This window comes from Saimiri boliviensis, chromosome 8, assembly GCF_048565385.1.
Source record: "Saimiri boliviensis isolate mSaiBol1 chromosome 8, mSaiBol1.pri, whole genome shotgun sequence".
Taxonomy (NCBI): Eukaryota; Metazoa; Chordata; class Mammalia; order Primates; family Cebidae; genus Saimiri; species Saimiri boliviensis.
In genome coordinates, this window is record NC_133456.1 from 119,504,021 (window position 1) to 119,531,507 (window position 27,487).

The 27,487-nt window shown below is 46.4% G+C and overlaps 1 protein-coding gene across 5 annotated transcripts in view; it reads left to right on the forward strand.

Annotated features, from left to right (window-relative positions):
* DIP2C (disco interacting protein 2 homolog C) overlaps positions 1–27,487 on the forward strand; it is a 387,558-nt gene that overhangs the window by 214,348 nt on the left and 145,723 nt on the right. For all 5 annotated transcript variants that reach the window (XM_010349712.3, XM_074405140.1, XM_074405141.1 and 2 more), the window contains 2 exons: positions 4,043–4,153; positions 22,220–22,345. In XM_010349712.3, the coding sequence (XP_010348014.2) occupies positions 4,043–4,153; positions 22,220–22,345 (237 nt within the window). The remainder of the gene's footprint in view (positions 1–4,042; positions 4,154–22,219; positions 22,346–27,487) is intronic.

Consider the following 27,487-nt stretch of genomic DNA (forward strand, 5'->3'; position numbering starts at 1 on the left):
GTCCACTGTCTGCTTTTTCATGGTATCAATGAAGTACCCTCCTGCACTTAGTACTAACCTGGAATTGATGGGCTGCTCAGTTCACAGAACTCTATTAGAATTTTCCCTGGGGAATCCTTTCTTAATTATGTGCTGTAAGTAATTGAACGTTTAATTAAAATGGCGCTCAGACCCGGGACAGTGGGCATTCCACTTTGACTCAGGTCCGGGGTTTGGGGCACGAGAGATGATGAGGCTGGACAGGAAGGTGGAGTGAGGCTCAGAAGGACCCAGTTCCAGTGAAGGAGTTGGGGGCTTTGTTCTGTGGTCATCAGGACGCAAAGGAATGAAACCATCAGAGCCCTCCTGGACCAATGTGGGGAAGACAGCCCTGGGCACTGGGAGGAAGTAGAAGCCACAGTACTCTAGGCAGAGAACACCTGCCATGGACAGTGCCCAGGCAGGCCATGTGCTGACACCAGGAGGAGACAGGTCATAGGCGATTCAGACATGTGAAGATGGGGAGCACCTGAAGGCCCTCATGCCAGGTTGCTGGCGTCCCTGGGAGAGGGGCCCATTTGCAAATGAAAAGGCAGTCATGGGAGAATGTTCAGACACCGTACAAGGGCGGCACCACGCCGCCCGCACTCATGGATCCGTTCTGCACCCGTTTCCTTGCCAAGAAGACCGCAGAAGGAATGATCCTGGCCTGGAGCTTTTTGTGTTGTTGAATGAGTGAAGTATAAAGTGTTTAGGCCAGGCTATCACTGCTGCTTCTGTCCTAAGAAAGGATCCGGAACTTGCCCAGGATACCACAGAATCACAGGAGCCAGATGGATCAGGGCGCCAACCACAGGCATGGGATCTCCTGTCTATGGAGGGCTGGAGTTGAGCTGGTGCCTCTCACGGCCAATGTGTGAAAGCTGAGCAGGTGCACCTGTGAGGAGAATCTCAACATCTGAGCTGTGTGTTTGCCTGAGGAGGACTCGCTTTTTGTCCTCCAGACTCTTTCGTGGTTGGATGCAGCCACAACATCTCCCTGGGGATCTCCCCTTCCCAGGGACCACCCCCGACCTCTCTCCCCGACCATGCCTTCTGTTAGGAGGCTTCCAATCTTTCTGTGACTGTCCTGAGAGCTGGTTTTCAACCCTTCTGTTTTATTCGTTTCTGTTTTCAAACTCTTGTTGTAAACTTTGCATTTCAACCTATGAGAGTAAGTATTCACAAGGTTGGTATGCAAAAATAGCTTTTTGGTATCAGACACGTAAGGCCTGTGAGGAGCCACGCAGCAGCCTAGAGCTCTGTAGACCGTGGTTCGTGGGCTTGGAGGCGATTCCAGGACACGTGTTTGAACGGACTGGACAGGTGTGGGACTGAGATCGAAGGGGAAACATTGGAAACGCCAGGCCACCAGTTACGCTTGGCAACTTGAAAATGTGCGTTTAGCTCTGTTTCTCCCCAAACTGTGCTAAGATGTCAGTGACTGTATAAGGTGTAAATCCACAGGACAAGAAGTCAAGTAGAGGAACTTGTGGTTCATCATTTAGCAGATGGAGAAAGGCAAGATGCAGACACTGGGAGAGCTATGGGCACTGCAGGTGTGGAGCCAGGAGAACGGTGTCCAGGAAGCAGGTGGCCGTCCCTTCCCTCCTCCCAGCCATGTGTGTTCTCTGGAGAAGTTAAATGGGGAGGCCCCAGATTTGGGAATGGTACTGAAAACAGAGGCTCCAGATCAGAGCACACATATGGAGGGAATAGCCCAGTCCAGAGGGATGAACGTCCCTGTGTCTGGTTATAAAACTGGAGAGGAGAGGGCTCTTCTTTTGGCAAACAAAACAGCCCAGATGAAAGCCCTCCTGGGAAGAGGTGCGGTGTTGTGCTCCCATCAGAAGAAAAGACTCGCTTGCAGTTCCTCCAGTGGGAATAAAGAAAAGATGATGGAAGGAGAAAAGAAAGGAATGGGTATTACCCAAAGGTTATAGCATCAGAGTGACGTTTAGCTTCTCACCAGTAATGGAAACCAAAGGCAATGAATGAAAGTAATTTTCACCTAGAATTCCGTATGTAGGTAAAAGACCCAGTCACAATGGGTAGAAAGAAAAGCACTTTCAGATGTGCTGGGCCCCCAAATGTTGTTCTCATCTGTCCTTTCTGAAGAAGCCATTTGAGGTGCTACTTTAGGACAGGAGAGCAGAGGAGGCATTGAGGAGCATGAGAACAAGTGACAGGACAGTGAGTGTCCACAGCCGGTGGGAGGAAGGGCATGGCCCAGTGACTGTGGCAGGTCTGGGGTCAGGGCAGGGCTCCAACAGTGGGAAGAAGGGCATGGCCCAGTGACTATGGCAGGTCTGGGGTCAGGGCGGGGCTCCAACAGTGGGAGGAAGGGCATGGCCCAGTGACTGTGGCAGGTCTGGGGTCAGGGCGGGGCTCCAACAGTGGGAGGAAGGGCATGGCCCAGTGACTGTGGCAGGTCTGGGGTCAGAGCGGGGCTCCAACAGGACTTTCAGGAGAAGTGAACAAAGGTTCTCGCCGGGTTGTCAGTGTTTGATTGTGGGCAAGAAAAGTATGGGAAACAGTTTTCAGTGCTGCTGGAGAATCATGAAAGGGTTGGCCATAGGTACACTGAAAGCCAAGATAATGGAAAATAGATTAAAAGTGTTAACTCCGAATCATTGAAAAGCCTAAGATAGGAAGGTATTTGAGCACAGTGCGGACCCTGCAGAAGACCATCTGTACGTAGTCCTGCGTGATGACCACAGTGGCTTAAGGGGTGGTATCTAAAAAGGGCAATTCAGGAAGTCTCATTATAAGTCTATATTTATGAACGTAAGTGCCAGGTAACTGCTATTTTCACGTGAGATTGATAGTACTCTCTGATTTCCTAAAATGCATCTGTTTGATAAAAAGGTAACTGAAGATCATTTTTAAGAGATCATTTGTGAATGGCGGCTGGAAGAGGTTGGTAGGAGCAGACAGTTCAGTCATTAGCAACTGTAGTGATTTGGACGCTTGCTGAAAGCGAGCACATGGAACGTCACAAAATGGCGGCATAGGGGCCGTGCTTGACTCAGTTCTGAACCCGCCCGCCTGACGGGGGACCCGCACGGGTGCCATCAAAGGCTGATGTTCAGAAACCACAGAGTAAGAGGAAGATTAAGTCTGCAGACTCAGCAACTGTCCTAAGAGCCCAACATGGAAAACCAGGGACTTAATATTTCTTTTGTTAACTTAAAACTTGTATTCCTTGTTTACTTTCAATCAAAAATGACCGATCCTTTCCTGAAGAAGCATCTGTTAGTGATCGGTGCTCAGTATTGCAGCAGTTCTTCGTGGAACTGTGAGAATGACACCTTCCTGTGGGCTTCGTTTTGTCCAGTTGTGTTCCTGGCCACCCTCTTATTACCTGAGTGTAATCAATACCGTGACGGGCATCCGGGTCAGTGTTTTGACCAATACAATTAAATCATTTTTATCTGACCACATTAATGTTTTTTTTGTGATTCATGAAAGCCATAGTCAAACAGCATGTGTTAAAACACTTGGCATCAAATGGAGTAAGTTTCCAGAGAGTCACCTAGAATGAGCAAAGCTGGAAGTTCATGGTATATCCTGGTTACCTGAACTATATTGTTAAATTATCCTATAAGATTTATTTTAAAACTAACTTTAATAATATACTTTTAAGTTTTTGTAACAATATATATGACCCATTCTGTATGTTCATTGCATGGAACGGTCATACCTTGAGTCTGTGTCTTGGGCCTGGTCGCTGTCACCCTAACTCCAAGGAATCCAGGTGTCACCTGTGGCTGAGTCGGTCCCCCTCCCTGTGGTGCAGGGGGCTTTGCCCTGTGAAATGGCCGTGGCAGCATCCAGGCAGGAGTGACCTCGCCACCTGTGGGAGAGCTTCCCCCAGCCCTCGCCCTCCTGCCTGTGGACTCGGAGGTGCCCCCATGTCCAGTCCCGTGGGTGGCTCTGGCTTTGCTGTGAGGAGGGAGGGATGGTTTGCTGGAGTCTGCTCAGCACAGCCACACCTCACTCTGCTGTTTTTCCTGACACGCAGGGGTGGACCAAGCTTTGCCGCAGGAACGCCGGCCTCCCGTCACTCCTTCCTCTGCTTCCCGCTACCACCGCCGGCGGTCTTCAGGGTCACGGGATGAGCGCTATCGGTCAGGTGAGCACGGGCAGGGGTGAGCACGGGGCAGGGGTGAACACGGGTAGGGGTGAGCATGGGGCAGGGGTGAGCACGGGCAGGGCACGAGGGCAGTGCGTCCGTCGGCCGCTGTTGCCAAGAAGGTGCCTGTGCCCAGCCACCGGGAGAGGCAGAAGCGCAGTGGGTGTGGGCCTCCGGCAGGCAACGAACCTCCAGCTTTCTGTGCAGACACACCCTCTTGGGGGACTCCAGTGTCTGGTAAACGGTAGCTCTTCACGTGCTTTACAAGCCTGTGTGATTTATTTAGAATTGCATGCGAATTAAAAAGATGGTAATCTCGTGCCAAATCTTTCTCATTTTTAGGGGTCACTATTAAATAATTTTGTGACCGTTGTTGCTAGGAGAGTTTTTCTCTTTTTCCTCAGTGATTTGTCTTCCAGGTGTACTTTTCTAAATGGAAACGAAACCCATACACTGTCACACGTTTCCTGTCTGGTTTTCCTCTGTGTTTTATGATGCCATCCGCATGGGGTTGTCTGGAGACTGAGTTGCCACTGTCACCGGGGCTTGGCCAGCTGAAATTTTATTGATTTAGCAACAGGAAACTTAGGCTGTCGGGCATCGTGGCACATGCCTGTAATCCCAGCTACTCGGGAGGCTGAGGCAGGAGAAGCACTTGAACCTGGGAGGCAGAGGTTGCAGTGAGCTGAGATCGCACCATTGCACTCCAGCCTGGGCAACAGAGCAAGACTCCATCTCAAAAAAAGAAAAAGGCTGGATTTGGTGGCTCATGCCTGTAATCCCAGCACTGTCAGAGGCCAAGGTGGGTAGATCACAAGGTCAGGAGTTAGAGACCAGCCTGGCCAATATGTTGAAACCCCATCTCTACCAAAAATACAAAAATTAGCCAGGCGTGGTGGCATGCACCTGTAGTTCCAGCTACTCAGGAGGCTGAGGCTGAAGAATCTCTTGAACCCGGGAGGCGGAGGCTGCAGTGAGCCGAGATCACACCGTTACACTCCAGCATGAGCGACAGAGTAAGACTCCGTCTCAAAAATGAAACAAAACAAACAAAAAACTTAGGCTGTGATGGATGTTTGAATTACTCTGAGAGAGTTTTTCCAACATGTAGGTTCAAGTTGCTTCTTTAAAAGAAAATTACTTGTGAATTCTTTTGTAGTTCCTGGGGCACTGGTGGGGACAGGGGTGATCGCTGCTGACGGACCTGATTTGTGAATCACTTTGTTTTTCACACGCGCGTCACCGGCATTCTCACGTTGAGCTTCATGATAAGCAGGTGAAGTGTGGCTGTTGTCTCGTGTGTCAGAAGAGGAGACCGGGGCTGAGGGATTAGGGAACTCAGCCGGTGGTCGGAAAAATCCTGTGAGTCTCAGCTGTGTTGTAATGAATCTCTGTCCGCACAGGCGCGTGATGGGCTGCTTGCGCCGCGTCCTCAGTCGCTGTCCGCCTGGCGTCTTGGCTCTGCTGTCCTTTCTGTAGGGGAGGTTTTATGGCCGCAGGAAGCGTCACCCGTGCAAACGAGAAGGACGCGCCTGAGAGCCTGAGTGAAAAGCTGGTGCACCTCCTTAGCATGCCCCCTGTGTTCTCCAAGGAGGCTTTGACCCCAGGAAAATGTGTGCGGATGGGGTGGAGGAGGATTTGTTCCCAAATCCAACCTCCGTTATTTCAGAACTGTCTTAAACCCTGGTGCGTACCGAGAGCTCCTCTGACTCACGCGGGTGTCTCGGACGCCCCCGTCACGTTCGGGAGAGTGGAGGCACCTGCATGCTCTCAGCCTGTGACGACCGCTTCCCTCACCCTGTCAGGGCCCCTGTGTCGGGGCCCTGCCTGCGGACATACAACACACCGAGACGTGAGTTCACACAGCTTCAATTCTCACGGAGGCCGGTGGTGGTCGTCCTTCCGTTTTGTAGATGAGAAAACAGAAGTCAGGGAGGCTGCCTGATAGCCGAGGATCCCACGGGCCGCTCATCGCAGTGGGGTGAAAGCCTGACTGACCACACTGCAGAGGCGCGCACGTCAGTCGCCATTGCGTCTTGTTTCCTACGTTCCGTACATCTCCACGACGCTGCAGGGGGTTGATCAGCCGTGTGCTGACCTGGCCTTTGGATCGTGTCATCTTCGTAGTCCCAGCTACTTCGTGAGATAAGGTGGCAGGTTGTGGCTGACTCACGCGCTTCTCTCTAGATAGAAGGCTGAGAGGCGAGTGTAGCAGGAGACGGTGATCTCTTGGCCTCGGGTGCGTTTTCTGTTCACCTGTGCACCTTTTGTCACCCTTCAAAGTCAGGAAGGTGTGGGAGAGGCACACAGCGAAGGGGGTGGCTGAGAGTGGGAGGGCGGCTGGAGGACACCAACGCTTCAGCTCACAGACTGCAGGCTCTGCCCCGCAGGGGAGGTGAGGCTCCACGCGAGAAGCAGGATTCATTTCCCCTGTTTCTGTAGAATTGTGAAATATAGCGCCTCTTCATACACGGTCCCTCCCCTTCCCCATCCTGATTCATGTCTCTGTTGCCATTATCATGTGACATTCTGTTGCTCCGTCTGCATATCTGTATTAGTTATTTACCTACCCGTCAATCATTCCTCCTTTGTTGACCTCTCCTGCATCTGTCTGCCCTTTCATCAATCATCCACTTACCCGTCAATCATCCACTTACATACACCATCCATCCATTTTCCATCTATCATCCATCTGCCTTCCATCTGCCTCCCTATCTCTCACCTTCTCCCATAAGAATACGAGGCCCACACAGGCCAGGATCTCTGCTTGGTTCATTTGTGTTGGCTAAGCACCAATATTGCCTGGCTTCTGTATTTTGAAGGAAGGAAGATGGGGGAGCATAACGCATTTGGGGAAGGGCAAGAAGTTAGGTAGGAGGGGCCAGGTTATAGCATCTTGTGTGTCATGCTTAGAAATTTGAACTTCATCCTGAAGACGATGAGAACCACTTGAAGATTTTAGGCAAAGGCACCATGGGAGCCAGTTCAGGGTTAGAAGATCACTTTAGCAGCATCATGGAACATGGGCTAAAAGTGGGGGAGTCCAAAAGACCCTGATATTTCTTAAGTACTGATGTGTACTTAAGAGATATTGGTCAGGCTTGGGCATGGTGGCTCATGCCTGTAATCCCAGCACTTTGGGAGGCCGAGGCTGGAAGATCACCTGAGTTCAGGAGTTTGAGACCAGTCGGGCCAACATGGCGAAACCGCATCGCTACTAGAAACACAAAAGTTAGCTGGGTGTGGTGGCGCATTCCCATTATCCCAGCTACTCCAGAGGCTGAGGCAGGAGAATCTCTTTAACCAGGTAGGTGGAGGTCGCAGTGAACTGAGATCACACCACTGCACTCCAGCCTGGGTGACACAGTGATACTGTGTCTCAAAAAAAAAAAAAAAAAAAAAATAGTACCAGTGAGATTTGAAAAATGCTCCAAAGAGAATAGCAATAGGTCCTGAAGGTTGGGTTAACGTGGAGGAACATGAGAGGAAATCAAGGTGACCTTGATGTCCTAGTTATGCACCTGCACAGATGATGCTCCCCAATTCTGTACCCGGAGTGACTCTGAGGTGTCCAGCTTATGCACCCGCACAGATGACGGCCTCTGATTCTGCACCCAGGGTGACTCCGAGATGCCCAGCTTACGCACCCGCACAGATGACAGTCTCTGATTCCGCACCCAGGGTGACTCCGAGATGCCCAGCTTACGCATCTGCACAGATGATAGTCTCCGATTCCGCACCCAGGGTGACTCTGAGGTGTCCAGCTTATGCACCCGCACAGATGATAGTCTCCGATTCCGCACCCAGGGTGACTCTGAGGTGTCCAGCTTACGCACCCGCACAGATGATAGTCTCCGATTCTGCACCCAGGGTGACTCTGAGGTGTCCAGCTTACATACCCGCACAGATGATAGTCTCCGATTCTGCACCCAGGGTGACTCTGAGATGTCCAGCTTATGCACCTGCACAGATGATGGCCTCCGATTCTGCACGCAGGGTGACTCTGAGGTGTCCAGCTTATGCACCTGCACAGATGATGGCCTCTGATTCTGCACGCAGGGTGACTCTGAGATGTCCAGCTTATGCACCTGCACAAATTATGGCCTCTGATTCTGCACCCAGGGTGACTCCGAGATGTCCTAGTTATGCACTCGCACAGATGATGGTCTCCAATTCTGCAGCTACTTCTCTTTAGAGACTCAAGCTTACTGTGTGTAGGTTACAGGTGGTAGAATTTACCTTAGCTGTTCACTTACTATGTAGAAGATACTATGAACAATTTTGTAGACATTCCTTGAAGTGTCATTTATGTGAGATATAATGGAAAACACCATGATTCCATGCATTCCATGGTTTTTAAAATTTGGGTACTCATCATTGTTTTTAATCAGTAGTGACTGATTGGGATATGAACTGCACCCTATGACCTCTGCATTGCCTGTGAATGCTCAGGTGAGGCTCTCACTGTCTGTAGCCAATACAGAATACTCCTCTTTATATATCATTGCAGCTACTCTTCAGTAAAGCAGGAGGGGCATAGGGGCCATTATTGGGGTTCCTTATTCTCTGCTATTTACTGTTGTTACAGGGATCTAGCTGTGAGTTCTTTAAATTCAGATATGCTATAATTTACTTTCTCTTAGAGTACATGCTCACATGGTTTTAACAATGAGGTGTGAGGTAAGAGGAGCTTATATTAGTCTTTGACCAGTAGACACATTTCAGAGTTTTCTGTCTGCTTTTTCCTTTCTCCTGAGCTGACCAGGAAGACTGGAGTCATTCACGAGGAAAGGCCTGTGGCTCCGTGGGGGACTCAGCAGCTCAAGGTCTGTGACCACTCAGCTTGGAGTAGAGCTGCTGTGGTTGCTTCAGTGACTGAATTTCATCAGCCAAGAAGTTATTCTGTTACCTCTTAGATAATTGACCTACTTAACAATTAATCTAGTCAGCCGTTTAATCTCTCCTGCCTGTATTTTCTCATTTCATTTCTAAACCCATGTCCTTACCTTGTAATGAATTTTCATGAAAATTCTTTGTAGTAATATGTATCTCTTCTTTTTAAATCACTTTCTTTTGGAACTTGAGTTTGATTTCAGAAGTGAGTGAATGAACAGGCATTTATCAAGCACCTAGAATGTAGCAGAGTCTATTTTAAGCATTTGATTACCTTGACTAGGTAAAGTCTCAGAGCTTAGATTCTAACTTTAGTTATCACCCTTTTTCCCCCAACCAAAAACTCTGGAAAAGAAAACCCTGAGACTTGTGTTGTGCCCGTTCTAACCAAGACTGTGAGAGGAAGAATACCAGCACTCACAGGCAGCACGCCATTCCCTGATGTGGTTGGAACTCCTACTGTGTCTTCCGGTGAACTAAGAACCTCTGTATGTGAGTGTGGACAGCCGGGGCTGCCCTCTCAGGCATCAGAGCCTGACCTCAGCCTTGCCCTCCTTTGCAGTAGAGTGTCCATGTGTCCTCTAGGATGGCAAGCTTCCAACAGAGCCCAGGGACCCCCCAGGGGTCCAGGACCCTCTCAGGGATGTCTGTGGGGTCATGCTTTCCAGGATGACACACCCATGTCTCCTGTTCACACACACTCTTGAGCACACAGCGGATTTTCCAAGGCTGCCTGTGGTGGGTTATGGAGGGTTCTGACAGCCAGTGGATTTTGTGACTGTGACATCTTCTTTAATAAAAACAATAAAATAAAGTGGGGGATGCATAGACTTCTGGTTTCCAGCCCAGCACCTGAGGAGCTTGGAAGTTATCAAACTTGTCCCCATGAGCAAAGAGCTGCACAAACTGAAAATAAATAGTTCTTCCTAGATCTGTCAAAGAATTGAGATGATAACCTCAAACTATTGTGCTGTAATTGGAAGTGGACAGCTTGAGCAGAGAGATGGAAAATCTAGGAATCAAAAGGCGATGCCGAAAATAAACACTGCAAGAAATGAAGAATGTGTTTGACGGGCCATCAGTAGCCTGGACACGCAGGTCAGAAACGCCACATAAAGAAAGGCTTAGAAGGAATAAGTGAAGATAAAATAAAATCTTCTTGCCTTTACTCTGTGTTCACCATTTTACACGGCTCTCCACACTTCTGCTTTTGCATATTTTACCAAAGAACAAAAGTGCAGCATGACAACAAGAAATCCTTGTGGAAGGGAACACAGTCGGCCCGTGCAGTGGAGACGAAGGGCGGCTGTGGACAGGTGGGGTTCCGCACAATGTGTCTCTGTCTCTCGTGGAGACGAAGGGCGGCCGTGGACAGGTGGGGTTCCACACAGCGTGTCCCAGTCTCTCATGGAGACGAAGGGCAGCCGTGGACAGGTGGGGTTCCGCACAGCGTGTCTCTGTCTCTCGTGGAGATGAAGGGCAGCCGTGGACAGGTGGGGTTCCGCACAGCGTGTCTCTGTCTCTCGTGGAGACGAAGGGCGGCCGTGGACAGGTGGGGTTCCGCACAGCGTGTCCCGGTCTCTCGTGGAGACGAAGGGCGGCCGTGGACAGGTGGGGTTCCACACAGCGTGTCCCGGTCTCATGGAGACGAAGGGCGGCCGTGGGCAGGTGGGGTTCCGCACAGCGTGTCCCGGTCTCTCGTGGAGACGAAGGGCGGCCGTGGGCAGGTGGGGTTCCGCACAGCGTGTCCCGGTCTCTCGTGGAGATGAAGGGTGGCCGTGGACAGGTGGGGTTCCGCACAGCGTGTCCCGTGGACAGGTGGGGTTCCGCACAGCGTGTCCCAGTCTCTCGTGGAGACGAAGGGTGGCCGTGGACAGGTGGGGTTCGGCACAGCGTGTCTCTGTCTCTCGTGGAGACGAAGGGTGGCCATGGACAGGTGGGGTTCCGCACAGCGTGTCTCTGTCTCTCGAGACAAAGGGTGGCCGTGGACAGGTGGGGTTCCACACAGCCTGTCTCACTTGGCCCCTTGCACAACTTTGGCTTCTCCCAGACTCAGCTTCTTCATGGTTCACTTTTCAGACTTGGGTCACCCTAAGGATAAGCATCTTGTCGAATGCTCTCACTTGGGGAGTGTTTTCATCGCCACGAGAAGCTCTGCTGTGAGCTCTCCGACGTGGTCACTGGTTTAATCCTCACGGCCTCCCCTCTAGCAGGGATTCTTACTGTTCCTAATTTGCATCCCAGGAAACCAGGGTGCGCATAGGTTCAGTAACTTGCTTCAGGTAACAGAGAGGAGCTGGGGTTTGAACCTGTGTGGCCTGGCTCCCAAACCAACATCTTCCTGCCCTGCTGCTCTGAAGCCAAGTATCTACCTTGGAGGAACAGTCTCCTCTTGATTTCACAGTTGTCTTTGACATTGGACGGCAGTCCCCAGGCTGTGTGTGATTGTGTAATGCTGTGAGCTCTGTGCAAATAACAGGAGCTCTAGGAAATGGATCGTGAGTTTATGACTTGAGAAGACAGAAGTGAAGGGAGTACGTTTTTCTAAAGATTTAAACCTGTGGATATACATAGGAATCTAGGATACTAGCAACAGCAATACCGACAGCAAGCATAAAGGGTGAATTTTTATACTACCTCTTTCTCTGAGGGGTTTGAAGCGTTCTGATTTTTTTTATCCCCGAAATATTCCATTGCTTATTGAACTGCAGGATATTGGTTTCTCCCAGATCAAAACAGATCACAAACTAGTTAAACTGAAAGGAAAGTGGTGTATTAACTTTTATCTGTTTAAAGACCTTAGTAAGATGTTGATGTGGGGACTCAAAATATGAGAGTCTGAAGAGCGAGGACCCATGGCCAGTGATGGCCCTTTGGGACTGAGCTTCAAGGAACTGGCTTTGAAGCTGCTGGTGACTGGTTTGATACTGTTCACTTGCTCCCATTTGGAGGTAGTTGGCATCGTTGCCTGTCTTCCTTCCTGCTATTGAGATGCGGTGCTAGTAGGTTTATCCTGTGGTCTGTGATACGTGGTCATGCAGGACACTAGTGTTAGGACAAGCCCACATTTCCCAGGTGACCACGGGATGTGAGTGTCCTGTGGTCATGTCACTCCAGGTATTCATGTCGTCTGTGCCAGTGGACAAGGTGGGATTTGTCAACAGTCTAATCCCTTTGGGCTTTTTAGGTTTAGAAATTTGTAGCAAATCCGTTGCTTCCAGGTATTTATAGAAGCAGCTGTCACTGAGTGCTGCTGTGTGACCCGTACCTAGTAGTTTGCTGTGTATACTCCATCATAGGTGATTCTCACGGCAGCTCGACAGTATTGCTCCCACCTTACAGATGATGAAAGGGACGCGTCGAGGGATTTGAGAACTACTCAGTGATCGTGGCAGAGCTGGGTGGGATTCTGACACCAAAGCCTGGACTTGTAATCCAGTATCCTTCCGTTTCCCTGGAACACAGGAGCATGGGATGTTGTCAGTCCCTTTCCACTTCCTGTCAGTGAGACAGAATCACAGCTCATGAAATTAAGTGGAAAGAACAATGAATGTTTCGTTTTCATTAGTTTAGGAAGAGGTGCTTGCATAAAATGGAGACATAAGGAATGGCTGCATGATGTGTGTGCTGTGATGTTGAACTTCTAATAAACTATTGCAAGAGAAGATACTTTTTTTTTCTCCAGCGTCATGTGACATACTAAGTGGTTTATTACCATTTTCAGTACTTTAAGAAATGCTGTTAAAGAAATACATTTTAGTTAACCAGTTTAACACTACAGATGAAAGAAGTATCAACAAATTCTTTGCTAGCAATAGTGATCTATTCAATGCTGCATGAAGCTGATCCTGAATAATCCTTTCTCTTAATAGATGAGTACTTTTGGATTCTTAGAGCGAAAGGCCTAAAGGGAACGAACCATAAACAGCTGCAGCAGAGAGAAAAGACGAGAAATAATATGCCTATTTTGGGTTACCAAATGCGCCTCTACCAATTTATTGTCTCTCATTTCCAAATTCAGTCTTTATTGCCTTCTTCAGAAACAGTGGATCTGAGCCCTGCAAATTCCTTCGCTCGTGTTAGTGGAGTGTGGCAGAAGCGTGTTGGGACAGTGGCTTCCCTTCTTGGTCCCGGAGCCATGCACACGGGCCCAGCGGGTCCTGCTGCTGCTGGGGTCTCTGGCCTCTGTGTGGCATGGCAGCCAGCAGCTCACCCCCCAGCCCCGACAGCCTTGTAGGGGCTGGAGAGCCACTTGAGGCTCCGGGCAGCATGGTCTCCTTGGAGCCCTGGGATACATTTGCCCTGACAGTCCTGAGTCCAGCTGTACCTGTTTCCTTCCCTTGTCTCCTTCTCACTCGGTATTTTTACATCTGCTGCTTTTCTCTTTGCTTCAATAGCACGTTAATGCCACTTACAATCCCAAACTAAAGTAATTTTCCGTGTACATGAAATTTTAATCCATCACTTCCCAGCCTCTCGGTAAGTGGAAATATCCTTGAACACTTTCGGTGCTCATCCTCAAAGATACTTAGAAATCCTAGAAAATCACTGCCTTCTGTCCTAACTGCTAAGCATCCCCATTATTTTCTCCTTTTATCTTTTTAAGCATTTGTATTTCGGGCATTTGCTGTCCGTGATACTGTCTGTGTGTCTAGCATGAGCAGCAAATCTTGTTACTGTTGTGACATTCGCCTACACGTCTGTCAACTCCCCTGCAGTCCTGCCTGGTACCCGCACCCAGGAGATTTCTGTGTGTCATTGTTTCCAATCCACAGCCTCTCATCTGGTGTCTCATTCACGTGGTGGGGTGAAACTGAATTCAGGACATTTGTAACTGAGGCTTCGTAGGTTACTTGATCTGATGCTTTGATGAATTTCTGATGTTGCACAGCTGCTGAATTTCATTTATTGGCTCATTTAATAGAAATTATGTTGTGTTTTCAATGAAATATTTGTTTTGTAGCAACTTGTTTATGCATGTTATAGTTTCCTAGAAGTTCTTCATCTTATGAGCTCTTCTCAGAGTGATCTGGGTTTTATGTGGAGTGCTGCAAATGTCTTTGTTCTTAGCCAATACCCTTTCCAGCACTGTATGTTCATCTGGCACTGTCCCCTTGCTCAAACCAGGGCCTCAGACTGGCCAGGCCTCCCTGTGACCCACCAGGCCAGGCTCTCATGGGAGATGGGTCCATCCTGACCTCCCTGCCCTGTGGTCAAATCTCCCTCTTCTCTCACCTCACCTGCAGGATTTGGGCCACTGGAAGTGGACATGCGGCCTTTTAAGCTGGATGTCTTAGGAGAAGACCTCTCCAGTAGCTGAGTGGAGTGCGTTCTCTGTAGGAGGGCATTGGCAGACCACCCAGCTGTGCGAAGGATCCAGGAGGAGCAGCGAGAGGAACCGGGGGGTGGGGGTATGGGTCGCCTCACATGACCCCTCTCAGTGTCACGTTGTGAAAGGTCTCTCCACAAAGAGCTGTCCATTCAATTACTATTTTAGGTACTAGTGGCTGGGTATTCTTTTCTGGTTTGGATGTTTGAGTCACACTGGGATTATTAAACATAGCAACAGCTTAGCACACATGGAGGTAGATTCTAACTCAAACACTTCATTCCGTGTTGCAAGAAATGCTTTCAGCCGTAATTACACCGCGGGCTTCAGAAGCTTAAGAACCTAGGCAGGTTGTCCTTTCTCCACGTCTTCGCCTTGTTTTGATGGGGTTAGGCTGTTCTCCAAGGGTCTGCCCTGAGAAGACCCCATAGCACAATTTGGGGAGGGGAGCTATCCTGTCATTGTTATTTGTCATAATATTGTTCAGTGTATATCTGACGGAATCTTCAAGGTGCTGTTTATAGATGTTTTGAATTGTCACCATGCCATTGATTTGTGGTTAACATAGCACATAGACATCCTTTTACAATATTTTAGTTACTCCGCTGGCTTACGTGTTGCTCGCTTTTGCTGGGCAGTCAGCAGTCTGATGCTGCGTGGTCCCCACATTTCCCTCCTGCTCGTGTTACCCGTCCTGTGGGTCAGCTGTGAGTGAACTACTCTCCATCTTCGTTCTGGAGGGGCCCTGAGCAGGTGTGTGCTGATCTCCTTGTGGGTTAAAGTGTTCTTCTGTTACTGTTTTCTGTTTTATGACAACATTTAGCAGACTTGTGTATGGTGCAGACATGTTTTTAAATGTCTTTTGCCTTTATGAAAAATACACTTGCATTGCTTTAAGATGTACCTTTCCTGCCTCTCCATCTTTAGAAATAGGGCGGTGTCTGCGTGCTTCGCGGCCTCCTTCAGTCAAGCACGTCATGTAACCTCTATCTGATTGTAAAAGTGATCACACTCAAAGCAAAAAACTTTGCAAACATTGAGAAGAATGGGCCAGGTGTGGCGGCTTATGGCTGTAACCCCAGCACTTTGGGAGGCCGAGGTGGGTGGATCACGAGGTCAAGAGTTTGAGACTAGCCTGACCAACATGGTGAAACCCTGTCTCTACTAAAAATAAAAAAAATTATCTGGGCAGTGTGACACACGCCTGTAATCCCAGGTATTCAGGAACCTGAGGCAGGAGAATTGCTTGAACCTCGGAGGCAGAGGTTGTAGTGAGCGGAGATTGCGCCACGGCACTCCAGCCTGGTGACAGAGAGAGACTGTCTCAAAAAAAAAAAAAAAAAGAACACAAAGCAAAATATTGTCATCTTGTCATCCTGAAATGGCTACTCTTAAAATTTCGATGTAGCTCTTTCAATTTTTTTTAAATAAAACTGCTTTTAACACAAGCACTTTAATTTTAGTGATCAAATTATAATCAGGAAATAAGGAGAAAGTAAAAAGAATATCAAGTTTGGGGCAAAAAGGAAGACCATATAGAAAGAGGCTACAGTTTAAAGAAAGGCCCAGTGGTGGTGGTGGTGGTTTTGTTTTGACTGTGAGAGACCACATTATTATTTTGGGCCTTGAGTGGTGATAGGATAATACCCTGTGAGTGCTCTGGTGGCCATATAAACGCCAGTCCCATGTCCTGTTTCAAAGTAGGCAAAGCATGAGGTTTGAGGTGGTGGTTTTGTAGGACTGTACTGCAGAGAGTAGGAGGAGGCCAGTCTGAGTTAGAATCGAATGATCTATTCAGGCTCCAGGGAACTTTCTGTGCTGGGTATAAACCTGTTCCTGGTGTTGCTTCACTGGTCACCGTCCATGGGCAGCTGGGGAGCACAGCCTGGTGCTGGAGATGGGCTTCAAGGCTCCCACCCTGGCCCTGAGGAACTCGCAGGCTATATTTAGAGGATGCCATTATTGAGGCATGGACGGTATATTTTGTACCTACACATACAGCCGTATACATAGATAGACACACAGACATACATGTACATATCCGGATGTGTAAGTGATAGAATTAACCTGTCTTTTGTGCTGTTTTCTTGGTCTTTTTGTTTGCCTCAGTTGAAACAAGATGTGTTCCTTGTTGGAGCTGTCTGGTTTAATTGTTCCAGACCAGTTATAGAAATGCCTGCAGTTATCAGTGTTTCTGATTTCTCTTGGGAAGCTATTCCGGAAAAGAAGTGTACTTTCCAAGGCTGTTGGTTGGCCTGTCCTCACCCTTGGGGGTCTTAATATGGGTCACAGCCATGGGTGCTGTGGCTGCTCACGTGTGGAGCTCTGTCTCTCTTGCTGCTGCTAGTAGACGGCTGGTCACCAACAGAGTATGTGTCCCAGTGGCCTTGGAGAAGAACTCTGCACCATTTTATAGGGTCTTTTTTCTTTTCAATGTCAACATCATGTCTTTTAGCCAAGCAATATGTTCTTGCAGAATCAGAAAGTGTGGCCCAAGTGAGAAATAAGGGAATTGATCCATGTCAGTTTTTATACAGTTGAACCATTGTAATGTATACATAAACATGGTGAGTCATGGTGCCAGACCCTCCAAGTGCTGAACCACTACATGGGACATCTCTTCTGTCAGGTCCACGTCACAGAAAGGAGTCATTCGGAATGCAACACGGAGTGGACTTGAAGCTTTCAGAAATGTCCATAAATCAGAACAACTGTTTTCCCATTTGCCAGACTCCCCATTTAAGGCCATGAGATTCCTGTTCCAAAGCTCCCTCAGTTTCCCAACACCCATTTCATTCCTCCCTAGAGATAACAGGATCTCACAATGATGTCTTGTTCTCAGATTTTCTAATTAGAAAAATCACATATTTCACAAAGTTCTGCTTACTCCTTAGCCAGAGGAAAGCCACAGATCACTTTTCTGTTTAAAATACTCACCTTTCAGGACTCTGGATAAATTATTTGAAAGTAGGAAAGCACTGTGACATTGGTGATAAGGAGTATCATGTATAATATACAGGTGCATGCTTTGACAGCCATGGTTGCTAAAAACAAATTTTTTCAGAAGAGAAAAATGTAAGCATTTCTTTACATGATCGTTAATTTTGTTTTGCCTAAATACCATCTTGCCTTTGTACAGGGAGGTGAAGTTGACTTTTATTACACAAGATGAGCTTGAAAGTCCTTTAACTGGCCAGGATGTCGCTGAGTATCGGCGGGGGTGAATGGATCCTGCCGCCACGGTGTGTGAAAAGACCTTTGTTCCTGGCCCAGGAATGTCCCGGCTCACATGGGGCTGGGGCTGGCTGCCTTGTTAGTTTGCATGCAAGGCAAAATGTTACACCTTCCCCTTTTCCTGACATACAGATGCAAAAGCTTTTAACAAATTGCTAAATCAGACCCAGAAATATGTAGAAGGGATAAGAACAGCACACCAGTTGGAGTTTGTTCCCATGATGTGGCATAGTTTTGCATTGCACACTTGGCTCGTCATTCAAAAATTGATATAATTAACAAAAAATGAAGGAGACACAACCCCTTTCGTCGTCTCAGTAGATGCTGAAAAACATCTGATGAAATTTAATAGTCCTTATACAGATTTCCTATTAAATCGGGAACAGAAGGGAAATGTCTCTGTTGGATAAAAGCCGTTCCTGAGAAACGAGAGCTGACCCCCTCCTCTGTGGTGGCAGCCGGGCTGCTCTGCACACAGTCAGGTATGTACCAGAACACGGCCATTTTCCATGGCTCTAGTCCATGTGGCACTTAATGAGGTCCTTGTCAGCAAAGTGAGTCAGGAGAACTCAGAGGCATGAAGACTTGGAAGGGGTGAGACTCTTGATTTACAGAAGACACAGGGGCTTATTGAGAACATTTTAGGGAATCTACAAGTGACTAGATAGAGTCTTCATAAGAGGTGGTGTACACATCCCTGTGGGCCTGTGAAAGGTGCCTGCCAGGGGTCGTCAGGTGGTCCGAAACTTAAACCCCCACGGTTCCGCTTCACAGGAGTGGGAAAGGACAGTAGCAGGTGCTGGTGAAGATGTGACAGGCTGGATCTCACACCAATGGGGACTCAAAATGTTACAGCCCCTTTAGCAAACAGTTTGGGAGTTTCTTTAAAATGTGTACAGTTACCATGTGGCCCAGCAATTACACTTTAGATGTTCACCAAGGAGAAATGAAAATGTGTGTCCATGTAAAAGAATGTACATTATCTTGAGTAAATTGTCACAGCCAAAAACTGGAAACAAATCTCTCTCAGCAAATTATGATATATTCATACATTGTCCTAGTTCCCATCAGGAAAAATGTGCAAAATACTAAAACCGAAACAGGCAGTGGGGATGAGTTCCAGGAGCCTTGAGTTGCGTAAAGAGGGAACACCACAGCGTGGAGTCCGTGTGATGGTGCGGAATCCGCACGAGTCTCCGGTGACGGAATAGCGCCAAGGAACACTCCTCGTGAATGAACAGTGGCTGTTTATCGAAGGCCAGGGTTGACCGGGAGGGGGCATGTGGGAACTTCAATGGGGGCAATAGGTTGATTTCCATTTATCAAAATGCATTGAGTGTACTTAAAATCTGAACATCCCACTGTGTATACTCTATACTTTATCCCTTCCAAAAACAATGAAAAAATAATTATAAATGAACAGTGAACTCTGCTTGATAGATTTTTCATGGTGGTATTGATAACAAGCATTTCTGTATCTCCAGGCTTAAGCAAATAAGCTTAATAAATTAGCGACTAGATTGAGGCTAACAGGAGCCAGGTTTCTTTCTTGGCAAGAGAGGTGGAAATGAGAAAAGGCCAAAGCCTGGAATGGATCATACAGCATTGGGTTGCAGTAGGAGGTACCAGTATGAGCTGGTGGCTCCCAAGAGACCTAGGCAGTGACAGGAGTGCCTATGGATGGGCATGAGTGTACTTGCGTGCACACGTGTGGTGTGTTTTGCTTGCCAGCACTGTCCAGTAGCAGTGACCCACAGTGGCAGCACACCTGGTGTCCAGTCTTAGCTTCCAGACACCATTTTTCACTAGAGGGAGCTGGGCCTCCTGGTTCCAGGGCTGGGGAATCTGGTGTCAAATCTGGGGCCATTTGAGCACCAGAATAAACCATTATAATTATGAATTTTAACCCACCAAGTCAGACTCCATGAGTGCATGTTGATATGTGTAAATGAATGATGAAAGATAAAATGAGTATTTTTTAAGTGAGCGTAAATCTAATGATTTAGAAGGAATGACAGGCAATCATCAATGGATGCTAAAACCAGCAGTGAAGCACTGATGAGAAACAGAATATGCACATAGCGTCAGGGTCTGTCCTCCCAATCTTCATTGCAATGGGAGAAGTAGCATCTTTGCTATGGAGGAACTCAGTAGGCGCCACCTTCACTGAGTGACCAATGTTAACATTGTCACACAGGACAGACTTCTGCAGTGTCCCTGCTAAAATGCACACTCCTGAGTCCAGAATACACCAGAATAAAGGACAAGCTGTAAAATAACTGGCCTGTATTCTTTAAAATTTCCAATTTCAAGAAACACGAAAGCCAAGAAACTTGGATTTAAGGAGGGTAAAAATCACATGACAAATAAATGCAATTCAAGATCCTGGTTTGGATCATAAAATAAGAAGACAAAGTAAGAAAATTATGGAGACAGTTGACACCATTTGAACGTGAACTTTGGATTGGACTATAGTATATGACAGTTAAATTTCCTGACCTTGAGGGAAATTTATGTGAGAGAATATCCTTGTGTTGAAGAACACATCAAAACATTTAGGTATAGAGGGACATGGTATCTGAAATTTTTTTTCATTTGACTTAGCAAATGCATGGGGGAGAGACAGGGAAAACAGTGGTGTAAGGTAGGAGCAGTTGGTGAACCTGGGTAAAAGTTACGTGGGAATTCTCTGTGCTGGTCCTTCAGATTTTCTGTTTGAAATTACAACCAAAAAGTTTAAAAAGAATATGCAAAACCAAAAGTGATTCCTGGGAACTGAATGGACTGTGTCACCTCATTGATGAGCCCTTCAAGCTTCAGCCGTGAACCTAAGTCAGTCATGTATTGGGTTTTTTTTTTTTTTTTTTTTTTTTTGAGACAGAGTGTTGCTCTTGTTACCCAGGCTGGAGTGCAATGGCGCGATCTCGGCTCACCGCAACCTCCGCCTCCTGGGTTCAAGCAATTCTCCTGCCTAAGCCTCCTGAGTAGCTGGGACTACAGGCACGCGCCACCATGCCCAGCTAATTTTTTGTATTTTTAGTAGAGACGGGGTTTCACCACGTTGACCAGGATGGTCTCGATCTCTCGACCTCGTGATCCACCTGCCTCGGCCTCCCAAAGTGCTGGGATTACAGGCTTGAGCCACCGCGCCCGGCATGTATTGGTTTTTGACCTGGGAATTAGAAAGACTACCAGAAAACCAAGCTCTTGATCTAGTTAGGAGAAAGAAAGTGCACGCAAAGGGTGACCACAGCCAAGCAGCCTCATGAGCTGACTGGGGTGTGTGACGCGGCAGGATCTGGGTCCTGTCTGAGGCAGCAGTGTGGAGGGTTTAAGCAGGAAAGACATGTCTGATTCCCTTTCAGTGGGATTATCCTCGCAGCTTCAGAGAAGACTGCCCCATCCTGGGGCTTCTCTGCCCCCAGCCCGTCTTCAGTTACACTGACCATTTTTGTTGTTGGTGGTTTTATCTGCCAAAACCATTCTCATGGTTTAGGGCCTTTGAGCAGGTTTTTGTCCATGTCTTGAAGATTCTCGTGTTGGTAGCCTGTGTGGTTCATTCCTGTTACTCTGATTTCGTGTTAAGAGGGTTCTTCTCTGGCTTCAGTTTGGAGTCGCTGCTTCGTCTGTCACCTGGACCCCATCTTGTCCATTAGGGAGTGCCCTGTGTGAGATGTGGTGACACATCTACCTTGTCACCACTGTGTCCCCAGCTCTTAGGGCACTACCTTACCATGCAGACCTCTATGGATGCCTATGGATTCACTCAGTGAATGTGTGGAATTAATGTAATGGGCTAATAGCCACAAAATGTGTTAATGGTCATGTTAGTCTATTTTTACGCTGCTGATAAAGACATACGGAACACTGGGAAGAAAAAGAGGTTTAGTTGGACTTACAGTTCCACATAGCTGGGGAGGCCTCAGAATCATGACAGGAGGTGAAAGGCACTTCTTACATGGTGGCGGCAATAGAAAACGAGGAAGAGGTGAAAGCAGAAGCCCCCGATAAACCCGTGAGATCTTGTGAAACTTATTCACGATCACAATACTAGCACAGGAAAGAAGGCCCTCATGCTTCAATTCTCTCTCCCTAGGTCCCTCCCATAGCATGTGGGGATTCTGGGAGATACAATTCAAGTTGGGATTTGGGTGGGGACACAGCTAAACCATATCAATAGCCAACACAGTCCTGGCCTGTGGCTGGTGCCCAGCTGAGCTCCGCCCATGGCTGCATGAGTAAGGGAGCGAGGCGTGCACACAACCCCCAGCAGTACAGTGAAAGGATTTGGTGGCTCAAATGTGTGACCTACAAAGAGATCTCCAAAGATCAAGGGCCATTCATCCTAAAAAGAAAAATCACAGCTTACTTTACAGCCAGTGTTTGCTTATAGCTATGGATTCTGCAGTAATAAAATTAGTAACTAAAACTCTGTGAATGAATTTTAATGTCTTTACTGGAATTGTAAACACCAGTTTTCTTTCCTCACCTACTCATGTGTTGATGAGTTTCAGAAGGTGGATGAAGTGTGCTCCAGGAACAGAAGAGGGGGCAGCTTGGCCTCTGGGACCTCAGCAGAGCACTGAGTGACTAAGCTGTCTCCGTTTCAGATGTCCACACAGAAGCTGTCCAGGCGGCTCTGGCCAAACACAAAGAGCGGAAGATGGCGGTGCCTATGCCTTCGAAACGCAGGTCCCTGGTCGTGCAGACCTCCATGGATGCCTATACCCCTCCAGGTAAGGGGCACGTTCCCCGACACTGCCTCCTGAGGTGCCCGCTACCTTCAGGGGCCCGCCGTGTTCAGGCACCTTCATATTGTTAACAAGCCCAGCAATCAGGGGTTTTCGTTTTTAAAATAATGGTGCAGTGATGCAAATTTTGTGAACCAGAAGTCCAAAAACAGTATGAGTTAAATTTGGAAGGAAAATTAACATTATTATCTGTCTGTATAAATACACATTTTTAACTTGTCACCAAGACTCATGCGATACATACTGGTAAAATCTTACACGGTTTTATTCATTTAATTCTTTGTATGGAAAAGGGAAGAGTTTGTAGTCTTCTGGGTGAAATTGGACTTTTCTTCTGATTAGGCTGCTACATGTGTGTTCTCACATCTTCATATAAGTGTGCTGTATTGTTGTATTGTTTTAGAACAGGCGACTTGGACAGCTTAGGCAGTTGCCTGAATCAAGGTCACAAACTTTGCCTCCAAGGTGCCAGATAGCATTTCAGTTCCTGCAGGCCGTAGGGCTCTACAGTTACTCAGCTCTGCCCTGGAGTGTGAGAGCAGCCATGGGTGATAGCAAGTGGGTATTGTTATGTACCAATAAAACTTTATGTACAAGAACAGCAGACCTGCCAACCCCTGATCTAAATTACTGAAGGTAAGCTCATTTATGTTTCTGTTATAGAATACTGCTTTTATTTAATCTTGAATTTTATGTAACTACCCAATTCTCTATTTTACCCTGCCCAAATAATTATAAACTACATCTTGTGATCTTCACAACCAAAGTGAAGCATAAAGTTCAGTTACCCAGGTACTTGTTAGAAACATGGATTGAACCCACTTTATTTGGAGTTTAGTTTCTGTGATTTTGATTCCAACCTTGTTCACATCATTGTTGCAAGCTTGTCTTCTCGAAGGACCTAAATCACCTGCCATACCACTTTGAAGCTACGTGCCACTTTAAATGCCACCATTTTTTTCCCACTACAAGAGGAACTTAAGGTACAATGTGAATAGTTGAAAAAGTACAGTGTTTTGGGGAGTATTTTTATGTTGAAAAATTTAGCTCAGTCTTGGCAAGCAGTGAGACAGCAGGACATGATTCAAATCAGAACTGAGGTCGAGGATATGCCACATTGTTCCAGACAGCTCCTGAGTCGTCACCTTTTTGTGCCTTTACAAGTGAAGGTACTGAGATTTATAGGACAGAACTCAAAGAGTGCATCATTTTGGGTTTTCGCTGTTTTTTGTTTGTTTTGAGACAAGGTCTTGCTCCATCGCCAAGGTTGTAACTCAGTGGCGTGATCGCAGCTCGTCGCGCACTGCAGCTGTGACCCCCTGGGCTCAAGCGGTCCTCCCACTTCAGCCCCTCAAGCAGCTGGGACCACAGGTGCATACCAGCACACCCAGCTAATTTTTAATTTTTTGTAGAGACATGGTGTTCCTATGTATGGTGTTTTTGTGTTTTATTTACAGATACATGTTCATCTCAAGAACACAGTGCCAGCAGGCAAGGAAGTGGATGTCATGCTAGCAAGGTTGTTGGCAAGGGAGCTCTTTCTGCCAACGTGCTCCCTTGGGCTCCTCCCTTTCTTTATTTTAATATTAAGCCACAGCACATCATTAGGGGCTAGGGTTGGTGGCTAATGCCTATAACGCCTGCACTTTAGGAGTCCAGGGTAGGTGAATGGCTTGAGCCCAGAAGTTCGAGACCAACTTGGACAACCTGGCAAAATGTACAAAAATTCCTTTTGTGCATTTTTTCTCCGCCAAAAGTATAAAAAATTAGCTGGGCGCGGTGGTGGACACCTGTAGTCTCAGCTACTTGGAAGGCTGAGGTAGAAGAATCACTTGAGCCCTGGAGGCAGAGGCTGCAGTGAGCTAAGGCAGCAATTCCACTTCACCCTGGGCAACAGAGTGAGACCCCATCTCAATTAGAAAGTCCCAGCTGCTCAGGAGGCTGATGTGGGAGGATCACTTGGGCCTAGGAAGGTTGAGGCTGCAGTGAGCCATGATTGTGCCGCTGCATTCCAGCCTGGACAACAGAGCAAGACCCTGTCTCAAAAAAAAAAAAATATGTTTAATCCTGTTTGTTTAGTTTATGGTTACAATGTGCCAAAACCTATGGTAAAAATTTTATTCGTGTTCTTTGTGTAACTAACAAAATGGACTTAAAAGTTTTAAAAAATTTTAAACCTAATTTTTGGCACTAGCCAGTATTTAAGGCAATAGGTATTTTTCTTGACCACTTTATATAAGAGAAATGAGTTTAAAATGGAAGAAGCAATGCAATTATTTGTGTTTATGCTTATTTCTCATATTGAATCCAGCCACTGGGAAACGTTATTGGGTCATGTGTGATGAAAAACCTCATTATGCAGATGTCTTTGCAAAATATAAAAGAATATTATTTGAAATGTTTTTGTGAAATATTTGCATTTTTTTGATAAGCATTTTTATGTTAACCATTAAACACATTTTGTAAATTTTCATAAGGAGTCCTAGTAATATCACATGGGGCAGTTGTGTACAATCGTAAATCAATATCATAAAAATTTTTTACTCCCAGCCTGTTTTGTGCTTAATGGTAGTCTGCATGTTTATTATCATGCTTACTTCAATGAAATCTTAGCTGCATTTCCTCTGATCTATTTTTCTTGGTTGTTGGTAACAGTAGTTAGATCCTACTTCAGTTTCATTGCTCTTCAGAGAATATTCTTGAAGTTTATCTTCTCTCTGTGAAATGACTGGTTGCTGACCAGGATCATAGTTTCTGGAGGAAATCTCATTAGGATTGTTACAATGCTAATCTATGGATGAAACGTTCCTTTAGTTTTCACATGTGAAGATACAAGAATAATTTACCAAAACTTCTGCTTCTAGCCATGATGAAATAAAAGGAACCCAAATCACACACCTGCTGTAAACAACTGTAAAACTGTACGAAACAAATGAGATGGCTGTTTTCAGTCCACGGACCACAGTTGTGTAAGCCAGAACCTGAGAGCAGGAAAATGAATGAGATGCGCCCATAGTGCACTTCCTCTCTCCGGGGAGAGCACTTGCACACCATGCATGGAGAGCTCAGGTGTGAGCGAAGCACGGCCACCCTACCAGGTCCAGGAGGTGGAGACTGGAGTGGGTGCAGGACTGGAGCTCTCCACAGATCCACACCAGCAACAGATTAAAACAACAGTAAGATATCACTACACACCTATCAGAACGGCCAGAATCCAGAACTTCATCAGCACCGAAGCTGGTGACAATGCACAGCAGTGAGAATTCTCTCATTCGTGGCTGGTCTTAATGCAAAATAGAGCAGCCTTTAGGAAGACAGTTGGGTGGTTTCTTACAAAACTAAATATACTTTGCCATATGATCTAGCAATTATACTCCTTGGCATTTACTCAAAGGAGTTGAAAACTTATGTCCACACACAAAGACTACACATAGATATTTAGAGCAGCCTTATTCATAACTGCCAAAACTTGGAAGCAACCAAAATGCCCTTCAGTAGGTGAATGTATAAGTAAAATGGTACATCCAGACAGTGGGATATTATTCAGTGCTAAAAATAAATTAAATGAGCTATGCATAAAAAGACATGGAGGAAACTTCAATTGCATATTGCTAAGTGAAAGAGGCCAATCTGAAAAGGTCACTGTGTGATTTCAGCTATACAACATCCTGGAAAAGGCAAGACTGTGGAGACAGTGAAGAGATCAGTGGCTGTCAGGGGCTTGGGGAGGCAGGGATATATAGGCAGAGCAGGAGGATTTTAGTATCATGTGATACTCTGTATGATACTGTCTTCGTGGATACGTTACGCCTTTATCCAAGCCCATATATTGTACAACACCAAGAAAGAACCCTGATGTGAGCTATAGAGTTTGGATGGTAATTATGTTTCGGTGTAGAAATATCAGCTGTACCACTCTGGTAGGGAATGTTGATGGTAGGGGAAGCTGTGCTTATGTGGGGTTGGAAAGAATACATGAGACGTCGCTCTAAAACTGAAAAACGCAAAACTGAGATGAGATTTCGCTGGATGGGCTTAACAGGTTGTAGAAGAAAGATGGATGAACTTTAAGAGGGATGAAGAGAAATTAACCAAAGTGAAGACCAGGGAAACAAAAATTGAGGAAAAATTGGCAGAACCTCAAGTTCCTATGGTTCATTGTTAACATACTTGTAATACAAGAAGGAAAAGAGCGAGAAAAGAGCAGAAGTATTTGAAGAAATGAGTCCTAATTTTCTCAGATTGATGTAAAATACTAGTGTCCAGCCCTGAGAAGTTAATGAAGTTTGAGCAGAACAAGTATAAAAATAATCACATCTAAGTTTATAATAGTCAAAGTACTGAAATCCAAAGATTAAGAGGAAATCCCAGAAGTACTCAGAAGAAAAAGACACGTTGCATACCAGAGAAGAAGCATTTGAACCGTGCATGACTTCCACGAAGATACAATAGACACCACAAGACAATGGAAAGACATTTTCTAAAGTACTAAAAGGAGGGGGAAAGCCTGTCAACTCATATCTAGTAAAAATCTCCTTCACAAACAAGGGTGAGATAACACATTCACAAATGCGAAGGCTGAGAGCATGTGTCATCAGCAGAACTATACTATAAACGTGCTAAAGAATGTACTTCAGGCTGATTGTGAATGATATCAGATGAAAGGTTAGCTCTGTGAAAAAAAAAGAATCCTGTAAATTGTAACAGCACTCTCTAAATTTTCTAGAATATTTTAATCTATGATTTTATGGTTTATAGTTTTTTATATTATTATTTTATGATATAAAGTCATCAAACGTCCACTCTTCTTTATACCTCCTTTACCTGCTGGAAGTTTGTCTATGTTGTACCATGTGTCGGTAGCTTCTTCCTTCTTACTGTTGAATTATACTCTATTAGGCGGATATAACGCATTCTCTTTATTGATTCACCAATTGGGTATTCATTGTTTCCAGTATTTAGCAATTATGAATGATGCTGCTGTCAACATTATATACGTACATATCTTTGTGTATACATATAATTTTCTTTATCTTGGTTGGATGCCAAGTAGTAGAATGATTGACTTTTACCCTAAGTTTGTTTTGCTTTTTAAACACTGCCAAATTGTTTACAAAATATCTGCAC